The sequence below is a fragment of the Pimephales promelas genome, chromosome 25 (genome assembly GCF_988280905.1).
Source record: "Pimephales promelas chromosome 25, fPimPro1.hap1.1, whole genome shotgun sequence".
Classification (NCBI taxonomy): Eukaryota; Metazoa; Chordata; class Actinopteri; order Cypriniformes; family Leuciscidae; genus Pimephales; species Pimephales promelas.
In genome coordinates this window covers 20444866-20460703 of record NC_142793.1, presented here as the reverse complement: position 1 = coordinate 20460703, position 15838 = coordinate 20444866, and the positions used below count along the sequence as shown (strand labels likewise).

Below are 15838 nucleotides of genomic sequence, written 5' to 3'. Positions count from 1 at the left end.
AAGCCAGCTGTCCAGATGATAACATTAACCAGTAAATCATATCTTTGAGAAAAATTAGGAGGCCTCCTGACTCCATCTCTCTCTGCGCAGAGATGGGGGTAGGATTTATGTACATCTGTATATGTATTGGTATTGGTATACTTTTATTGTCCCATTGGGAAATTTGTCTTGGGCTCACAATTACACCCACTGCACCAGACAGTTAAAACAAACATGTATGTGTATATGATACAGTATGATACATATGTCTATGGCGAGGGGCAAATACTTTTTTACTGTTCTTCCTTTGTCAATGGGCAGATTACGAACAAGAGCATAAATGCTGACGATTGGCTGAGGTAGAGTAAAATGTCATTGTAAGCCAATCAGAGGTAGAGTTAGGCGGGTGTTCGAAAGCACGCATAGTAGTGATGGGCATTCGGCTATTTTGACGTAGCTCACTGAAAAGAGCCGGCTCTTTTGGCTCACAAACGACTCTTTAAATGACTTTGAATATAATATTTCAATTTTTATTACATAATTATTTAATTTCTATAGGCTAAATTTGTAAAAAAAAAAAAAAAAAAAATAGAGTCGGCTCTTCAGATATGCGAACCAGCTCCGGACGTTCACCTATAAAAAGAGTCGGCTCATTCGCGAATCGCGAACGACTCATCAAAATCTCATTCGCGAACGAGTCGATCCATCATCACTAACGCTCATTCACGAACGACCGATCATATAACAGCTAACGCTCATGAATTGCGTACGACCCATAACGCATAGTCGGACAGGACAGGACACACAAGGAGGAACAACACACGCCAGTCAGTCAACGAGAGACAGGTATGCCGACGAGCCCAAATAATCCAAATGTAGCCTTCTCTAAATGGTATATTGCTTATGTTAAGTTTTCATTTCCGTCCGTCATGTCCATGCACAATATGTTGCGATCATCCATCCACTAAAGAACAATCCAGACACAATTTCTCAGTGTTATTTATTTGTTAGTTTGGTTTTCATCTCAGTGCACGAGGGAGCAGCAGCACGACATTCATCTCAAGGAAGGAACACAAGTTGAGTCAAAATAAAAGTCCCCATTTCATTGTTCACAAATGCGCACATGAACTCTTGCACATTTAGTATACAACAGTCAATAGCATAAAGTAAAAACAAAATAACAGTAAGAAACTTAAAATAATATAGTTCATGAGAACATAATAACTCAACAGCTTAACAAACTTAATTTAATTTTGCCCAGTTGTGGCCTGTTGAGGGGCTATAAAATATCAAAAGTTCCACTATATAAACGTAATATCTACACACATGGCATTTGATTGAAGGCTAGTCTCACTTTGTCCCACAGCAACATTTTTTTCTTAGATGTGTGTACAATGTTTCATGTTTCTGTTAAAAATGTATTTTATTAAGTGTCCATTTCATTATAAACTTATTGAAACTTAACTTGAATATGCACATGTGTTTTAAGTCCGTTAAAGAGGGGTAGAGGTGGGGTTACATTTGAGCATTTAAAATTTAATTTTACTTGAAAGTAACGCAATAGTTACTTTTAAAATGTATATCTGAGTAACTAATTTAGTTACTTTTTGGAAGAAGTAACTAGTAACTGTAACTAATTACTTTTTAAAAGTAACTTGCCCAACACTGGGTGGGAGGAGTTGGCCTGACCAGAGTTTGGTTTTTCCACTTCGAGTTCGAAAGCCAACTCTTTGCTGCAAAATAATTTTTGCTGCCGCTAGGGTGTGTCTAGACTTCTAGGCTAATGTCTAGACCGTGGTTTCACTATATAGTTTTTGGGGGCCCTCTCTATTGTGTAATTATAATAGCTTCTAAGGATTTTGTTTTGGACTGTTTTATTCATTGGCACAGTGTTTTGGCATTACATCCTACTAACTTATTAACACTAACTTTATCCTTAAACCGGAGGTGACACATTTCTCTGACTCTACGTTTACCATCAATCCACTTTGCAATTAGCTAATCGGCTCAAGTTGTTGTTATTCTTTAGAGCAGTGTGTCTCTAGGCATTAAAACATCCCCGTCAAACGCAGTGTGTGATCTGATCATAGCCATGATTTAGATGTGAACTTTTAGACATTGGTGGTTTGTCATGCAGGAAATCAAATCACAGAGAAGAATACGATCATTAGGAGTATAACTTCCTGAAAGCTTTTTATATTTAGATGCATTAAAGGAAGCTTAATATAGATTATCATTATGTTACATTAGTGGAACGGAAACTGATACAGATGCATTATCATGGATGTGCATTTCAATATCTTTGGCATTTCGTTTTTGCTCATGAAGGTGGCATGTGGGTGATTCTTAGATTGGCACTTTTATGTTTTTTGATCATTTAAAAAAAATACATATAATTTTGGACAAATTACTTTTTCTTTGTCAACCTTAAAACCTTTTTACTACCTTTTTATTATGTTTTTTAATACTTTTCAACCTTCTTATAATGTCAAAATCACTGTTTTCATCATGCACACAACTAGACGTTTTAACCTCAACAATGAAAATACAGTTTAAAAATCATGTTTTTTTTTTTTTTGTGGCCATGACTCATTTTATGTGACTGGAAAATGACAAAATGACATTTTAGTGTCATTTTAGTATGTCTAGACAGTGGTTTCACTAAATAGTTATTTGGGGGCATCTCTATTGTGTAATTATAATAGCCTATAAGAGTTTTGTTTTGGATGGTTTATTGCCACAATGTTTTTGGTATAACATCCTACTTTAGGATTTCATATCTACACATTTAGCAGTTATATTCAAATAATGAACATTTTAGATATTTATAGAGAGACATGCAGTTATAAATGGTCTTGTGGATAACTTTAAGATTAAGCCGTTTTGTGTGATTGGAAAATCATTGTTCGTGACAGATGCTTCACATCTGAACCATGCGGTCTCTGTGATGGAAATGACAGCATGTGGTGGAAATTACATTTATGGTTACATAGTACAATTAATATCGTTTTGAAGATAATTTATGAAAGGACGCCACATGATGGTGAACTTAGATCTGGAGCCCCTTAATTTAAGTCTTATTTTTTCTAAACTTAAGAATTGTAAAACATCTCTGGGCCACTGTTTAATAGAAGGGGGAAAGGCTGGGAAAGATGGCAGTTAAAGGATTTGCACAAACATCTTTACTAAATATTCTAGAATAAGATACAAAAATCTGCGGCCAAAAAACAGACAAAGTTGTTTTTTCAACTCCTGTACTAATATTAAGCATAACTGCAGTTCTACCATATTTTGCTCATGTTGTAGACCACAAAGGAAGAGACTGTCATTCAGGTAGGATAAAGCTACATCCGAAAGCCTCCCATCCTTCCTGATTTTGGTCACAGCTGCTCCCCCTGAGTGAGACGTGAAGGTCTCAGCTGGCATCAATTCAGTTCATCCAAACTGAGCAAAGACATTAGTAGTCGCTCCTTAGGGCCTTTCTTCATCAATTTATTATGAGGAATCTGAAGTAGACACATGCCCATTAGTCCCAGAATTTGAACATTTAAATTAGCATAAATAGGCAAAATTTCAAACCAAAAAGCATTTATTTTTAGGAATTATTGCATAAGCACTATTTAAGCAAAACATCTCCGAAACAGAAGCTAGGTTTACAGGAATGAACTATTTACATTAAGACAAAAATCTATCTGGGCTGTTTCTGAGAGGAACATAACAACTGGGTGACCATTAGTCCTGTTTTTGTTTTCACATCCTGTCCTGGCTGTCTTGTATACAGTGATGAGTATGTCAGGATAAAAACAGGATAAAGAGGCAGACAACTAAAGTTATAAATATATTTGGTAACACTTTAGATTACAGCCCAGAAAATACTGTGTAGTTAAGAGGAATTTACAGTGTAACTTTCGGTAATTATAGAGTACCTATAAAGTACTTGTATGTAAGTATAAGGGAACAATATGTAAAGTTTGGGGAATAAAGGGGTAACTAAGGGATATTAAAAAAAATATTTATACTCTTAAGTATTATAGAACTAAGGGGAACTTATTAGAGCCCGACTGATAAAAGAATTTGAAGGCCGAAACCGATACAAATATTTATAGGTTTTAAAATCCGATATATCGGCCGATATTTTTATTTCAGAAACTCGCAACAAAACATTAACATTAGTTATTTGTAGTTATTTATGAGTTTTAACTAAAATAATATGATAATTCATTTTAAAAAGAAACTTGTTTCTTTTGTCACAACTGAACTGACTGATGATAGTGGCATTAGCTAGCTTTATGGTTAGCTAGTCTATGATGAGCCATAATTTAGCAATGGATTATGTGATACTGCAAATTGTAAAATATACATTTTCAATATAACAGGCCAAGGAGAGATGATTCGTCTCATTGCTATAACTGTCACACGCTATTAAAGAAATACTTCAGTCACATTGTCAAAAGTTAAAAGGACAGTCAGTCAACTACACTGTAACAACGTAACGCAACTATTACTAGCTAATTCCGCTTCACTCTCGGCTTATTTAACAGCCGCAAAACACTAATGACATGGTTGAAGCGTGTTTCGTCCATTTTTATTTTATTTTTGAAATAATCATTTATCGATACCGATAGTTTGGAAAATACCTAATATCGGCCTGCCGATATATCGGTCTGGCTCTAGAACTTATTCTACTATTCTGATACAACAATCTTACAATTGGGAGCAATTTAGTGAGAACACCTTTTTGTAATAATTGTGTACCAATACATACTGTATATGCATTTTTTTTTTAAATCTCAGGGTACATATCTATCCATTTATACTTTTTTTTTTGATAGCAAAAGTGCAGATGTTTAAGTTTGGGCTAACATGTTTCAAGGCAAGAAAAGCTAACACTATTGCATTTTTTTTTTTACATATACTGGGAAATATATCTAGTTTCATGTGGTTACAGGGTAAGTGGTGCTTGTATAATAAATAAAGGTTTCTGAGTCAGTGATATTAGATTGTGTGTATGCAATTTTATTTCATTGTACTAACCCAGTAACAAGATGGAACAAGAGGGAAACAAGCACCACTTTAATTTACGGCCTGCAATGTCACAATTACCCAGTAACTACATGGAACAAGAGGGTAACAAGCACCACTACATGAACTTTTCCCAAATATTTAAGCAAAAGTTGCAATCGTTTTCATTTTCAGTGCAATTTTGTTAAAAAAAGAAAAGAAAACGACTTTATAAAAAGCCTACTACAGTATGTACTGGTTCACCATTATTTCAAAAAGGTATTGAATGTTCTTGCTAAATTGCTCCCACATATAAGATTGTTGTATCATAATAGTAGAATTATAATTGCGTTATAATTACGCAGTACTTTCCGGGCTGTAATCTCAAGCGTTACGTTACCAAACATTTTGTTAGTTCGGTTTTGTAAGTGTTTGTGAGAGCTATTTTTGTTCAATTTGGAGGTATTTGTTTTAGTTAGCCTATTTATTATTTATAAATTTATTTTTCTAATATAGAAGAGACATTATTTCTATCATTATTTTTGAAAACTGTCATAATAAAACATCCTTTTATTGGATGTTTTTATTGAAACATCATTTTTTTATTATTACCTCTGAGAAGCCTATCTGAATTTGTGGCTTGTAACCATAGACTGTAAAAAAAGCTTGTAACATAACCATTTTCTATCCATATAGAGGAGGCATAGCCTACTTTGAATTTATTGAAATGAATAAGGCATCTTTGAGTAAACTTCGATTATCGTTTGCGGGGCCGAGTGTCCTGGTTTTTGGTAATCAAAATATGGTCACCTTATAAACCAACGTTGGTTACTGTGCTGTGAGGGACAATAATGACCTCTGATGGTCTGATGAGGAACTGCAGGAAAACTCATGAATTCATGCATCACCGTACGAGCACATTGGTCATATTTTAGCATATTGCTCTTTCAAATCATGTCTTATCCCCATGCAGACAAGGGAAGTTAAATCTTTTACATTTTTACGGGAAGACTGCAAATTAAAAAATAAATGCAGGCTTACTGTAAACCCTAAGAATAAAATTAGTTTACTTCCCTTGTAAAAGAGAAGTGACTTAGTGATCTTCAGTTCTTCACACGTTAAAATTGATGAATAAATTTCTGTAATAACTGACAGTATACAACAAATTCATTCTTTCTATAAAACCCAGAATATGCCTTTAACCTTCAAATTCTCCCCACAAACATAACTCCCGAACTGCAATTTTCAACGTCTCCCTTAAAAAAATCATAATGATGTTTCTTTTATTCATCTCCCACATGTATCAATACAGCCAATATAAATTTTTCCAACCGTCAAAATGATTGATTGATTTGGTGTTCATGAGATTACCGGCATTAAACTTAAACAACAACACTGATTTATAAAATCCAAACAATATTTTTCTGGGCCAGGCGACGGTCCAAACTCCTTTATTAGGACATTTAAATAACAGACAATATGTTTTACAGGATTATTCTTGATGTTTGCATGAAGGGTACATCTGAAGGCCCATAGGTTGAAGAACTATAAATTGTGCGATTGTTGTTGTTTTTTTGTTGGAAAAAAAAATGCAGCAGATAGTGTATTTATATACAAGTGTATGAGAAGAAAATCTAGAAGTTGATAGCTTTTCCAAACGAAGCAGCAAGGTTGGCTTCTCTAAAGGCCTCTGATACAGTCTGGGAAAAGAGGAAGAGGTTGGTTAACACATTTAAAAAAAAAACAAATGTTACAAATTATTAAAAAATGTATTTATTTTTACTAGTAAGATTTTTGAAAGTAATTATAGTATTATTTTACAACAAAAAGGCAAAAAAAAAAATGGCCAAGATTAGTGTGCTCATTCTTCAGAAAAGTAGAGAAAAACACTATATTCAGAGACATTTGTGGGTAAAAGAGGAAAAAAGTTGCTTAACATTTGATTTTTTTCTAATTATTAATAACAGTAACAATGAATATTTTTAATTACATTTTTATAAATTTGTTTTGTTTTGAGTTGTTTTACAAACAGGAAAAATATAGTTAAATGGCCAAGATTAGTGTTGATAATTGTAACTTAATAAGAGAAAATAAAGAAGTAAAAAAAAAAAAATCAGTAGACTATATTCAGAATTTAGAAAAAAAATATAAAGAATGTTACAATTTACTCTCAGGGATGCACCAATCTGAAAAGTTTGTCCGATACGATAACTAATAATTCTTTATATTTGAAAGCCGATAACCGATATATTGGCCGATCGATCTTTTTAAAAAGTTTTTATAATATTTTTGAGAGCCTGATTATAAGAGTCTTACCATTAAAAGCCATGTCCTTAGCACACAATTATAACGTTCTCATTATTATTATATGCATCATGTTTAATATATCAGTCAATTTTTTTTTATTAGGCCGATAATGATAACATTAAAAATTAACATATTGGCAGATACCGATACTGAGAATCCCTATTTACTATTATTAATATTTTACTTCAAGATCTTTTTTATTCATTACTTTACAATTTAATTTAAAATAATAATAAAAAATGTCTAAGATTAGAGCGCTCGCTCCTCATATTGTCTATTAAGATCAAAGTACACTTCAGGCGTTTAATAACCGAAACTTAAGAATAGAGAAAATAAATAACCAGTGGACCATATTCAGAGACACTTACAGGGTGGGCGTGACACACTCTCGCAATATCCTCACATGACGCTCCATACTCCATAGCTAACGCAGCCTCGTTAATCATCTCGCCTGCCCCCTGTACAAATAAAATTGACATATGAATTATAATTTCATTACACAGGAAAAGCAAAAGCAGAAATATCATTACCGTTCCCACAATGTGTGCTCCCAGCATCCTGTCTGTGTCCTTGTGGCTGAGAATCTTTACCAGTCCATCCGTGTCAGCATTCGTCTTGGCTCGGCTGTTAGCCGCGAATGGGAATTTGCCCACTTTATATGGCACAGCCTAGAAGATAAAACAATTTAGAAGTAAATGTTAGATCCAAGATGGAGAGGTGTGCTAAAATAACAATCAGTCCACTCACATCCTCTTTGAGTTGTTCCTCGGTCTTGCCGACCCAAGCGACCTCAGGGTGTGTGTATATAACAGAGGGCACACAGTTGTAGTCGATATGGACGGCTCCTCCTGCCATTCCCTCGACGCAAATTATACCCTCATCCTCGGCTTTATGGGCCAACATGGGTCCGGCTACAACATCTCCAATGGCGTAGATACTAAAAAGAGATTAGAAACACGTTTGGACTTGTTTGTCGCAACATACGCAAGACAACTCATTTAAAGTTCCATACCTGGGCACTTTAGTCTGGAAGCGGCCGTTGACCGGGATTCTCCCGCGGTTATCCAGTTCGATTCCGACAGACTCGAGACCGAGGCTTCCGGTGAATGGACGGCGGCCAATGCACACCAGCAGAACGTCACAGGTGAGCGTCTCGTTCTTGCCACCAGCTGCAGCTTCCACACTATCCAACGGAAAGGACATAATGGGCAAAAGCACGAGAAGAACTCAATCATGAACATCATTTGGAGGAACGCCGAACTCACGCCACATCGATCTTGCCGTCGGGTCTCTTGGTGGCACCCATGACCTTGGTGCCCAGTTTGAACTTCAGCCCCTGCTTCTGGAGGATTCTCTGGAAGTTCTTGGAGATCTCCATGTCGATGCCCATTCCGCCGACGTGGCCGAGGAACTCCACCGCTGTAACTTTGGAACCAAGCCTCTGCCAAACGGACCCCTGGGAACAAACAGAATGGATCTCAATAATCAAACCCAATTCAGAAGCATCATCAGTCTTCACATGTTACAAACATGCACTTCCAAGCGTCTACTCACCAACTCCACACCGATGACTCCTGCTCCGATCACAATGAGCTCCTCGGGCACTTTCTTGAGGGACAAAGCGCCGGTAGACGAGACTATGGTTTCTTCATCAATCTGTCAAAAGGGGAAAATATTTCAGATTTCAAATTCACGATGTGAACGAAACATACTGACTCAGGAAGTATGATTATACAGGATGGCGTACAAAGCAAGATTTTACGCACATTCAAAATAAAAACCGAACCGTAATGAGAAAAAATGGCTGTTGTCAACAAAAGAGAAGCTCCCTGCGGTTTCCAACTAAATAAAACTTGACAGTTTAATGTTTCAAAATTAAGAAGTTAATAGTTATTAATATTGTCATTTTACAGCAGTACTCTAGAATAAAATAATTATTATAATGTTTTTTTTTCTTATACAACAGATTTTTTTATTTTATAGTAAAATACAATTGTAATTTATTATTTTGTTTAATAATTTTTTTTAGTAGTAATCAATATTTTAATCATTTTACCCTATATTGCTACATATTTTTAGTGCGCATTGGTTTTGAGAAGTTATCTTAGCAACATGCTAACAACAAACGCTTCTGAAATCAGTGTTGCACGACGATACTGCCAACATAGAATGTTCCAGATCGCTCACTTATGAGATTCTATATCAGTTAGGATGCTCACTTAGAAGGCAGCTATCTATGTAGGCAGTAGGTATAGGAAGTCTTCTTGTCAATCGCTGATGTACCTGAATGCCTGGGAATGGGGTGACCTCTGATCCCGTAGCGATGAGGATGTTCTTGGAGTTTATGACTTGTTCTCCGTCAGCAGCCTTTGCGGTCACTTGATTCTTACCAGTTATCATTCCAAAACCATTGACATGAGTTACCTATGGATGGAAAACAATCATTCTGGATGGCTTTAAAAGGTTATCGCTTTACTGCTACATGTGAACAACAATAAATCTTCAAAAACAAATGAAAAATCTCACTTTGTTTTGTTTGAATAAGTGTGCGATTCCTCCTGTTAGAGCTTTGACGGCACCGCTCTTCTGCGCCATCATCTTCTCCAGGTTCAATGAAAGCCCCTGAACTAATGAAGAATAAATCATTATGAAATTACTAAAAAACTATTAAAGTGCCCTTTTTTAGATATTACTTGTTGTGTAGAGCGCAATAAAGCCGTTTATGAATGTAAAGGTCTGCAAAGTTTCATAGATCAAATTGCACAATAAATAGTTATTGTTTATTGACCAATCAGTTCTCAGAAAGGAAGGAAAACTTCTAATAAGTTTTGAAATACCTGCAATCCTCTATAATTTATTACAGGTTAAATGGCCTCAGACAGACGGAAAACATTCAAATCTGTTTTGCTTCTGCTCTTGACGTACAAGTCACAATAAAAGATGTGTATGTGTGGACCCATATCACATGTTTACACTTGAACTTACTTTCAATGCCTCTGCTTTCGAAATCTTTCCCATGTGCCAAGTGATACAGGTATGAGTTGTTCAGAAGAGCCTTAAACAGACAAAAATAATCAATTTAACCATTGCTGAAAGCATTTTGGAAAAGAAACCATTTTTGAAAGCACAAACCTTTGATGGAATGCAGCCCACGTTCAAGCACGTCCCTCCGAGGGTCACGTTCTTTTCCACACATACTGTCTGTGAAAGAAAGTTATATGTTACCAGTGCAGTCAAAGCAAAAGCCGCTGGCATTCGTGAACCGGGTGTCAAACTGATACCTTGAAACCAAGCTGAGCTGCTTTGATGGCGGCGACGTATCCTCCAGGCCCAGAGCCCACAACTGTGACATCAGCATCAACTTTGACAAAACAAATTATTTGTTGAATATCATTACATTTTAGTGCATTTCACATCATTTAACTTTAAAATAAAGGCCATGGCTGAGAATTTGTGAATACCCCAGACAGTATCGATTACTACATTCAAATGTGATTAAGTCATCTTACTTGCTGCTTTGTCAGCATATGTTCTCGCTGACAGGACTGTGGCTCCGTGCAGCTTGCAGGGAAGGTGCTGACCTCGCTGGAGCGGGCAATAGAAATGGAAACAAAAGAATGTTATTTTATCATATGGATATGGTATATCTTCTCCGTATACTATTTTGACGCTTACAAACGGCAAAGAAAATATCGGATTATATATTAAAATAAAACAAACAATTCACAGGGAAAAAAATAAACATTGATTTTAAAGCAATAAACTCAAAAGAAAGTTAATCACGAGTGTAAAACAATTGCATAATTATGTTGCAATAAAGGCAAACTACAAAATTCTGTACCAGGATTCAAAAGTCTACATGCAAGTACTGGTATTAGATGAAAAATGAACAATTTAAACTTAAAAAAATTTGAAAAAAAATGAAAAAAAAAAATGTATATGACTAAAATGGAAATAAAACTATACTAAATAGTAAAAAAAAATTATTATAATTGTATTATAATCTATAATTGTATAGAATATGCAGTATTTATATTAATATAAATTATATAAAGAAATAGATCAAATAACCTATAAAGAAATATGTAATTTTTTACTAAATTAAAAAAAAAACAATAAAAGGGCAAACACACATTACAAAATTAATAAAAGTTAAATATTAATATATGAATTAGGCATTTTTTCTTTCGTTTTATTTCTTTACACTATATCACTGCTAATTAACATCTAATACAACAATATTAAGGCACAGGAATTTTTTCTCTTCAGTTTTTGGTTCATTATGTCTGCAGACTTTGCACTGTCTAGTACTGATGATAACCACAAAATTAACATAGTTAGTTCAATAAATCTAAATATAGCGGTCTCAAACCCTAGTTTCCAGTCTACAAGTACCCAGACAGCAGTTTAGGGCATCACAGGCACATTCTAGATAGTTAGCAAAATAATGTTGTATTTAAATTCGCCTGTGACGGTAAAAAGGTAGTAAGTTAGTAAAAATGATGTGACCCAACGTTATATATCAAATGACCATGAAACTACACACCCCTGCAAGTTCAACCAATGATGACAGATTACACAACTCAACTTAGTTGTGTAAATATCCATTAGCACTTTCGATAAATGAGATATAGATACAAGTAAATTGAAGTAGCTAAATACACAAACTCATTCTGCTTCGCTTGTTTATGGGCTGACAACTGTGCACGCTGACAAGCTAACGTTAGTATGTCGGGCCTACACAGTAATAACATTGCATTTCTGTCTAAACGCTTTCTTTTCATTGTTATGGCCTATGGATAGATATTTAAAGTACAGTGTACTGGGGCACATAAAGAGCCTTTACCGTGGCGAGTGTGCGGTATAGATGGTTCCAGGTCTGCATTTTGACTGTACGTCCCTTCCGAGACCGCTTCACCTACAGCGATCGGTGTGTCCAAGGACTCGTCAATTTACGCATGCGCAGAACGGAAAGCGGTGAGAGTCGCTGCTTGATGATGTCATTCAACCAGCTCGTTTCTCAATCCGCCCCTGGAGAAACTTCTTCATACATCTCACATTCATCGTAGTAAACCCATTTTCATTGTCTCAAGCAATTATAATTGCCGATATTGCCGATTTTTTTTAATCTTCAAAGAACTCTAACATTCTTAAGATTGTAAAACCTGTTCCGCCTCAATTAATAGTAATAAAAAAGAAGTCTACTGTATATGTATTTTCAGATGTAGGCCTGTAAATAAGTGTAACATATATATATGTATGTATATACAATGTTAGCTCTGTCTGTACAAATGCGCGCGCGCGCGTGTGTGTGTGTGTGTGTGTGTGTGATGGCAACATAAAATGTAATGGCAACATCAAATCGTTGTCAACTGAAACAGACTCAATAGTTGTAGTTTGTTGCTAAGTTTTCTACACAGCTTTGAATGCAACTGATTACATGATATTCATAATATTTAATATTCATTAATATACATGTGAACAAAATACACACTGAAATTCACTCTGAATATGAACGTAAAGCAAATATTGTGATATAATAATAATAATAATAATAGAATAGAATATTAAAATCTTTCAAATAAAGTGCATTACTATAGTACGGAAGAAATAGTCCCCTCTAGTGGTTAGAAAAGGCAACTGATACTCGCAAATTTTTTTTTTATTTTACAAGAAATGCTAATAAAGTGGGATTTTTCAACTACGTATGCTAATTTTCGTGAGAGTAAAGTAACAGTCACAATTGTTTAAACCATACAAAAATAAAAAGGACATTATGACGTGTTAATTTTCTCTACTGAGATCCTAGATTTCTCTCAAAAACATTCAATAAAATGTTAGATTTGTCATATTTCAGTTTTGCTGGATTTAGTATCGAATTGTAGGAATTAAGTTAAATATATTATCTTACTAAAATTAAATACGTTTACAAACAATGAAGTAACACAAAATTAACATATTTTATATTACACAAAAATGTAAAGTTAGAATGTAACCCTATATTTCCCTAAATGTAGAGAAATATAGGGTAGCCAGTAACACAATCTAAAAAAAACAGGTCGACTTTACTTTCCCTCAGTTTCGTGTGGTAAATGAGATTGAAGAGGATTACACCGGAAGTAGGGTTAATGGTTCAATCAAATTAAGCAAAAAGGGAGAATGTGGTGGATTTAGGGCCTTTTTTTCATACGAGAGTGAATGGTGGCTGAACGATGCTCAAAATAATATGACAAGATAAAGAAATTCATACAGGTTAGGTACTTAAAACGTTTTCACCATGAACGCAAAGTGAAATGCAATAATAATGTTTCCCCTGCCTACTGCAGCGATTAACTCACTTAATTCACAAAAGACAGACGTAAATTAATGAATAAAACAACTCTTGCCCCTGACGTTTGCCACCCCCGCTGCGCATGTGCGGTATCATAGCAACAGTGATAAACAGACGGACAGTGGCCAAGATGTCATCGCCGCGGGAGCACGAGGCGTCAGAATACCTCGAGAAACACAAAATTATTGAGTTGATGGATAATTTAACCAGTATGCTCTTCTTCTACAGACCAGGTAAGACTTGTAACGCGTCTCTTAATAGATTTGTTACCATTATCGTATACAAACTGTGGCATTTACCTTGCACAGATTTAATTGGAATTTGTAAGTTGAATAAATGAATAGATGACTGATCAGATACAGTCTTTTGTAGTGCTTAAAAATCTAACTTTAGAGTTGTAACCAATTGTTTTCTTATTGTTAAAAGTAAAGGAAAGACAAACGTAATGGCCAATCTCTCATGAATCCTGCCATTACAGATCGTCCAAGGGAATTTCTGATCGACCAACTGGAAAAGCTCAGCCTTTCCAAAGCTCGTGAAGGAAACACTCCGTGCCTCTTCAACGAGTCCAATTTAGATGCTCTGTTTGGAGTCCTGGATCCTTCCGATCAAGGCTTTATTACTCACGGTCAATACAAAGAAGGTAAATCTCTCTGAATGTTGCAGAGGTTGTGAAAGCCTTTGTCCTTTTGGGAAAACTAATAAAAACAATCATAGGAAAATGTGAATGCACTACAACAAGTAACGTCAACTTTGGATAAAAGTGTCTGTCAAATAATGCATGTTAATGTAAAATGTACCAACAGATATGTTTCTGAATGGAGCATTAATATTATATTGTTTTATATTCTATTTATATTTATATTTAGTACCATCAAATCGATTAATTGCATCTAACAAGCTTGTGTTAATTACTTATTACTTTAAAGGGGTGGTAAAATTCCATTTTCACAAGATGTAAAATAAATCTCTGATGTCCCCAGAGTGCGTGTGTGAAGTTTTAGCACAAAATACCCCACAGATATTTTTATATAGCATGTTAAAGAGATAGTTCACCCAAAAATGAAAATTAAGTCATTAATTACTCACCCCCATGCTGTACCAACCCCCTAAGACCTTCGTTCGTCTTCGAAACACAAATGAAGATATTTTTTATTAAATTTGAGAGGTGGATCACTGCTATGGATAGCGCTGCTGACTTCAGTAACCTGGATGAGCCTGCGTTATCTTCTTTGAGCGGTTGTTATCTGGGAATAACATACCACTGGATGGTGTGATTAACCAATCAGAATCAAGTATTCCAAAGAGCCGTGTAATAATAAGTAGTATGTCATGGAGAAACACTGACCGAAGTAATACCCTAAAGTATTGCGACTTAAAGAGATGATTTCTCTGAATACCGTTCCAGTTGTTGTTTTGTTTATAATTCAAGAGTATAAGAATTACACTTGCTTCCCCGCAGCACTGAAGACACTTGGCATCAAGAATTTCAATGAGTTCCCGGACGGAGCCAGTGATGACAGGATATCACAGGAGACGTTCATAAGAGAGGCGTAAGTATAACTACTGCTTAAAAAAGTAATGTGGGATCATTTGAATACCTTATGCAAACACTATACGCCCATGCTTTATTGTAGATATTTGATTAAATGAGCATGAGCTCTGAATCTATTTTGCTTATAGTTTATCCATATTTCTCTATTTCTCTGTTTAGGACAGATGGGCTTGTCAGAAGTTCAGCAACATTCCAGCTTTAGGTGACCTCAATAACTCCTTAAAATACGTATATGTAAAATAGCTTTTGTAATGATTTATATAAAATACAGTATGTATGCATTTATAGATAAATATGAAATAAAACGTACCAGCTGCAAACCATAAAACTTTGTCAAACTTTGCTGGCTGGAGGACCAAAAGGATGGTAAAACATGAATAAAATATTATAAAATATTAAATAATTACAGTATAATGTATTTATAATATATTACAATTATTTTATATTAATTATAAAAAAGGAAGGTTTACTGCGCTTCTGAAAAATGCCAAAACGATCCGGTGCAACCAGGGCAGGACAAGATCAAACAGAACGGGAGAAACACCGGTGCACAGATCTTCTTGGAAGCAAATTTATTAGAGGTGCAACAATTGACTAACGTTTTGATGTATAGTTGTACATCGAAACGTTAGTCAATTGTTGCACATCTAATAAATTTGCTTCTA

General features: G+C 35.1%; 3 protein-coding genes across 3 annotated transcripts in view; 2 read left to right on the top strand and 1 right to left on the bottom strand.

Moving 5' to 3' along the window:
• The first annotated feature begins 245 nt into the window (after window positions 1–245).
• The window catches only part of znf800a (zinc finger protein 800a), a 32225-nt gene continuing 16632 nt past the window's right edge, over window positions 246–15838 (top strand). Inside the window, exon 1 of the mRNA XM_089127530.1 lies at window positions 246–825. The gene's annotated coding sequence lies outside the window, so the exon portion shown is untranslated. The remainder of the gene's footprint in view (window positions 826–15838) is intronic.
• dld (deltaD) lies at window positions 6416–12283 on the bottom strand. Its single transcript, XM_039648115.2, has 14 exons — window positions 12134–12283; window positions 10797–10872; window positions 10569–10648; window positions 10420–10488; window positions 10273–10342; window positions 9814–9914; window positions 9571–9711; window positions 8842–8943; window positions 8553–8743; window positions 8300–8470; window positions 8035–8224; window positions 7818–7955; window positions 7656–7745; window positions 6416–6680 (listed from the first exon to the last, which is right to left on the bottom strand). The coding sequence occupies exons 1-14, from the start codon at window positions 12170–12172 to the stop codon at window positions 6615–6617; spliced, it is 1524 nt and encodes a 507-aa protein (XP_039504049.2). The 5' UTR covers window positions 12173–12283; the 3' UTR covers window positions 6416–6614.
• Window positions 13695–15669, top strand: efcab10 (EF-hand calcium binding domain 10). The gene is made up of 4 exons (XM_039648087.2): window positions 13695–13851; window positions 14097–14261; window positions 15081–15171; window positions 15333–15669. Exons 1-4 carry the CDS (start codon window positions 13701–13703, stop codon window positions 15373–15375), a joined length of 450 nt encoding a protein of 149 aa, XP_039504021.2. The 5' UTR covers window positions 13695–13700; the 3' UTR covers window positions 15376–15669.

Coding starts and splice junctions, on each gene's coding strand:
- dld (XM_039648115.2), bottom strand. CDS start 12,172: ATGCAGACCTGGAACCATCTATACCGCACACTCGCCACG. Junction 10,873..12,133: donor TATACCGCACACTCGCCACG/GTAAAGGCTCTT, acceptor TGCCCGCTCCAG/CGAGGTCAGCACCTTCCCTG. Junction 7,746..7,817: donor GAGCACACATTGTGGGAACG/GTAATGATATTT, acceptor TTATTTGTACAG/GGGGCAGGCGAGATGATTAA.
- efcab10 (XM_039648087.2), top strand. CDS start 13,701: ATGTGCGGTATCATAGCAACAGTGATAAACAGACGGACAGTGGCCAAG. Junction 13,852..14,096: donor GCTCTTCTTCTACAGACCAG/GTAAGACTTGTA, acceptor CTGCCATTACAG/ATCGTCCAAGGGAATTTCTG. Junction 14,262..15,080: donor TCACGGTCAATACAAAGAAG/GTAAATCTCTCT, acceptor GCTTCCCCGCAG/CACTGAAGACACTTGGCATC.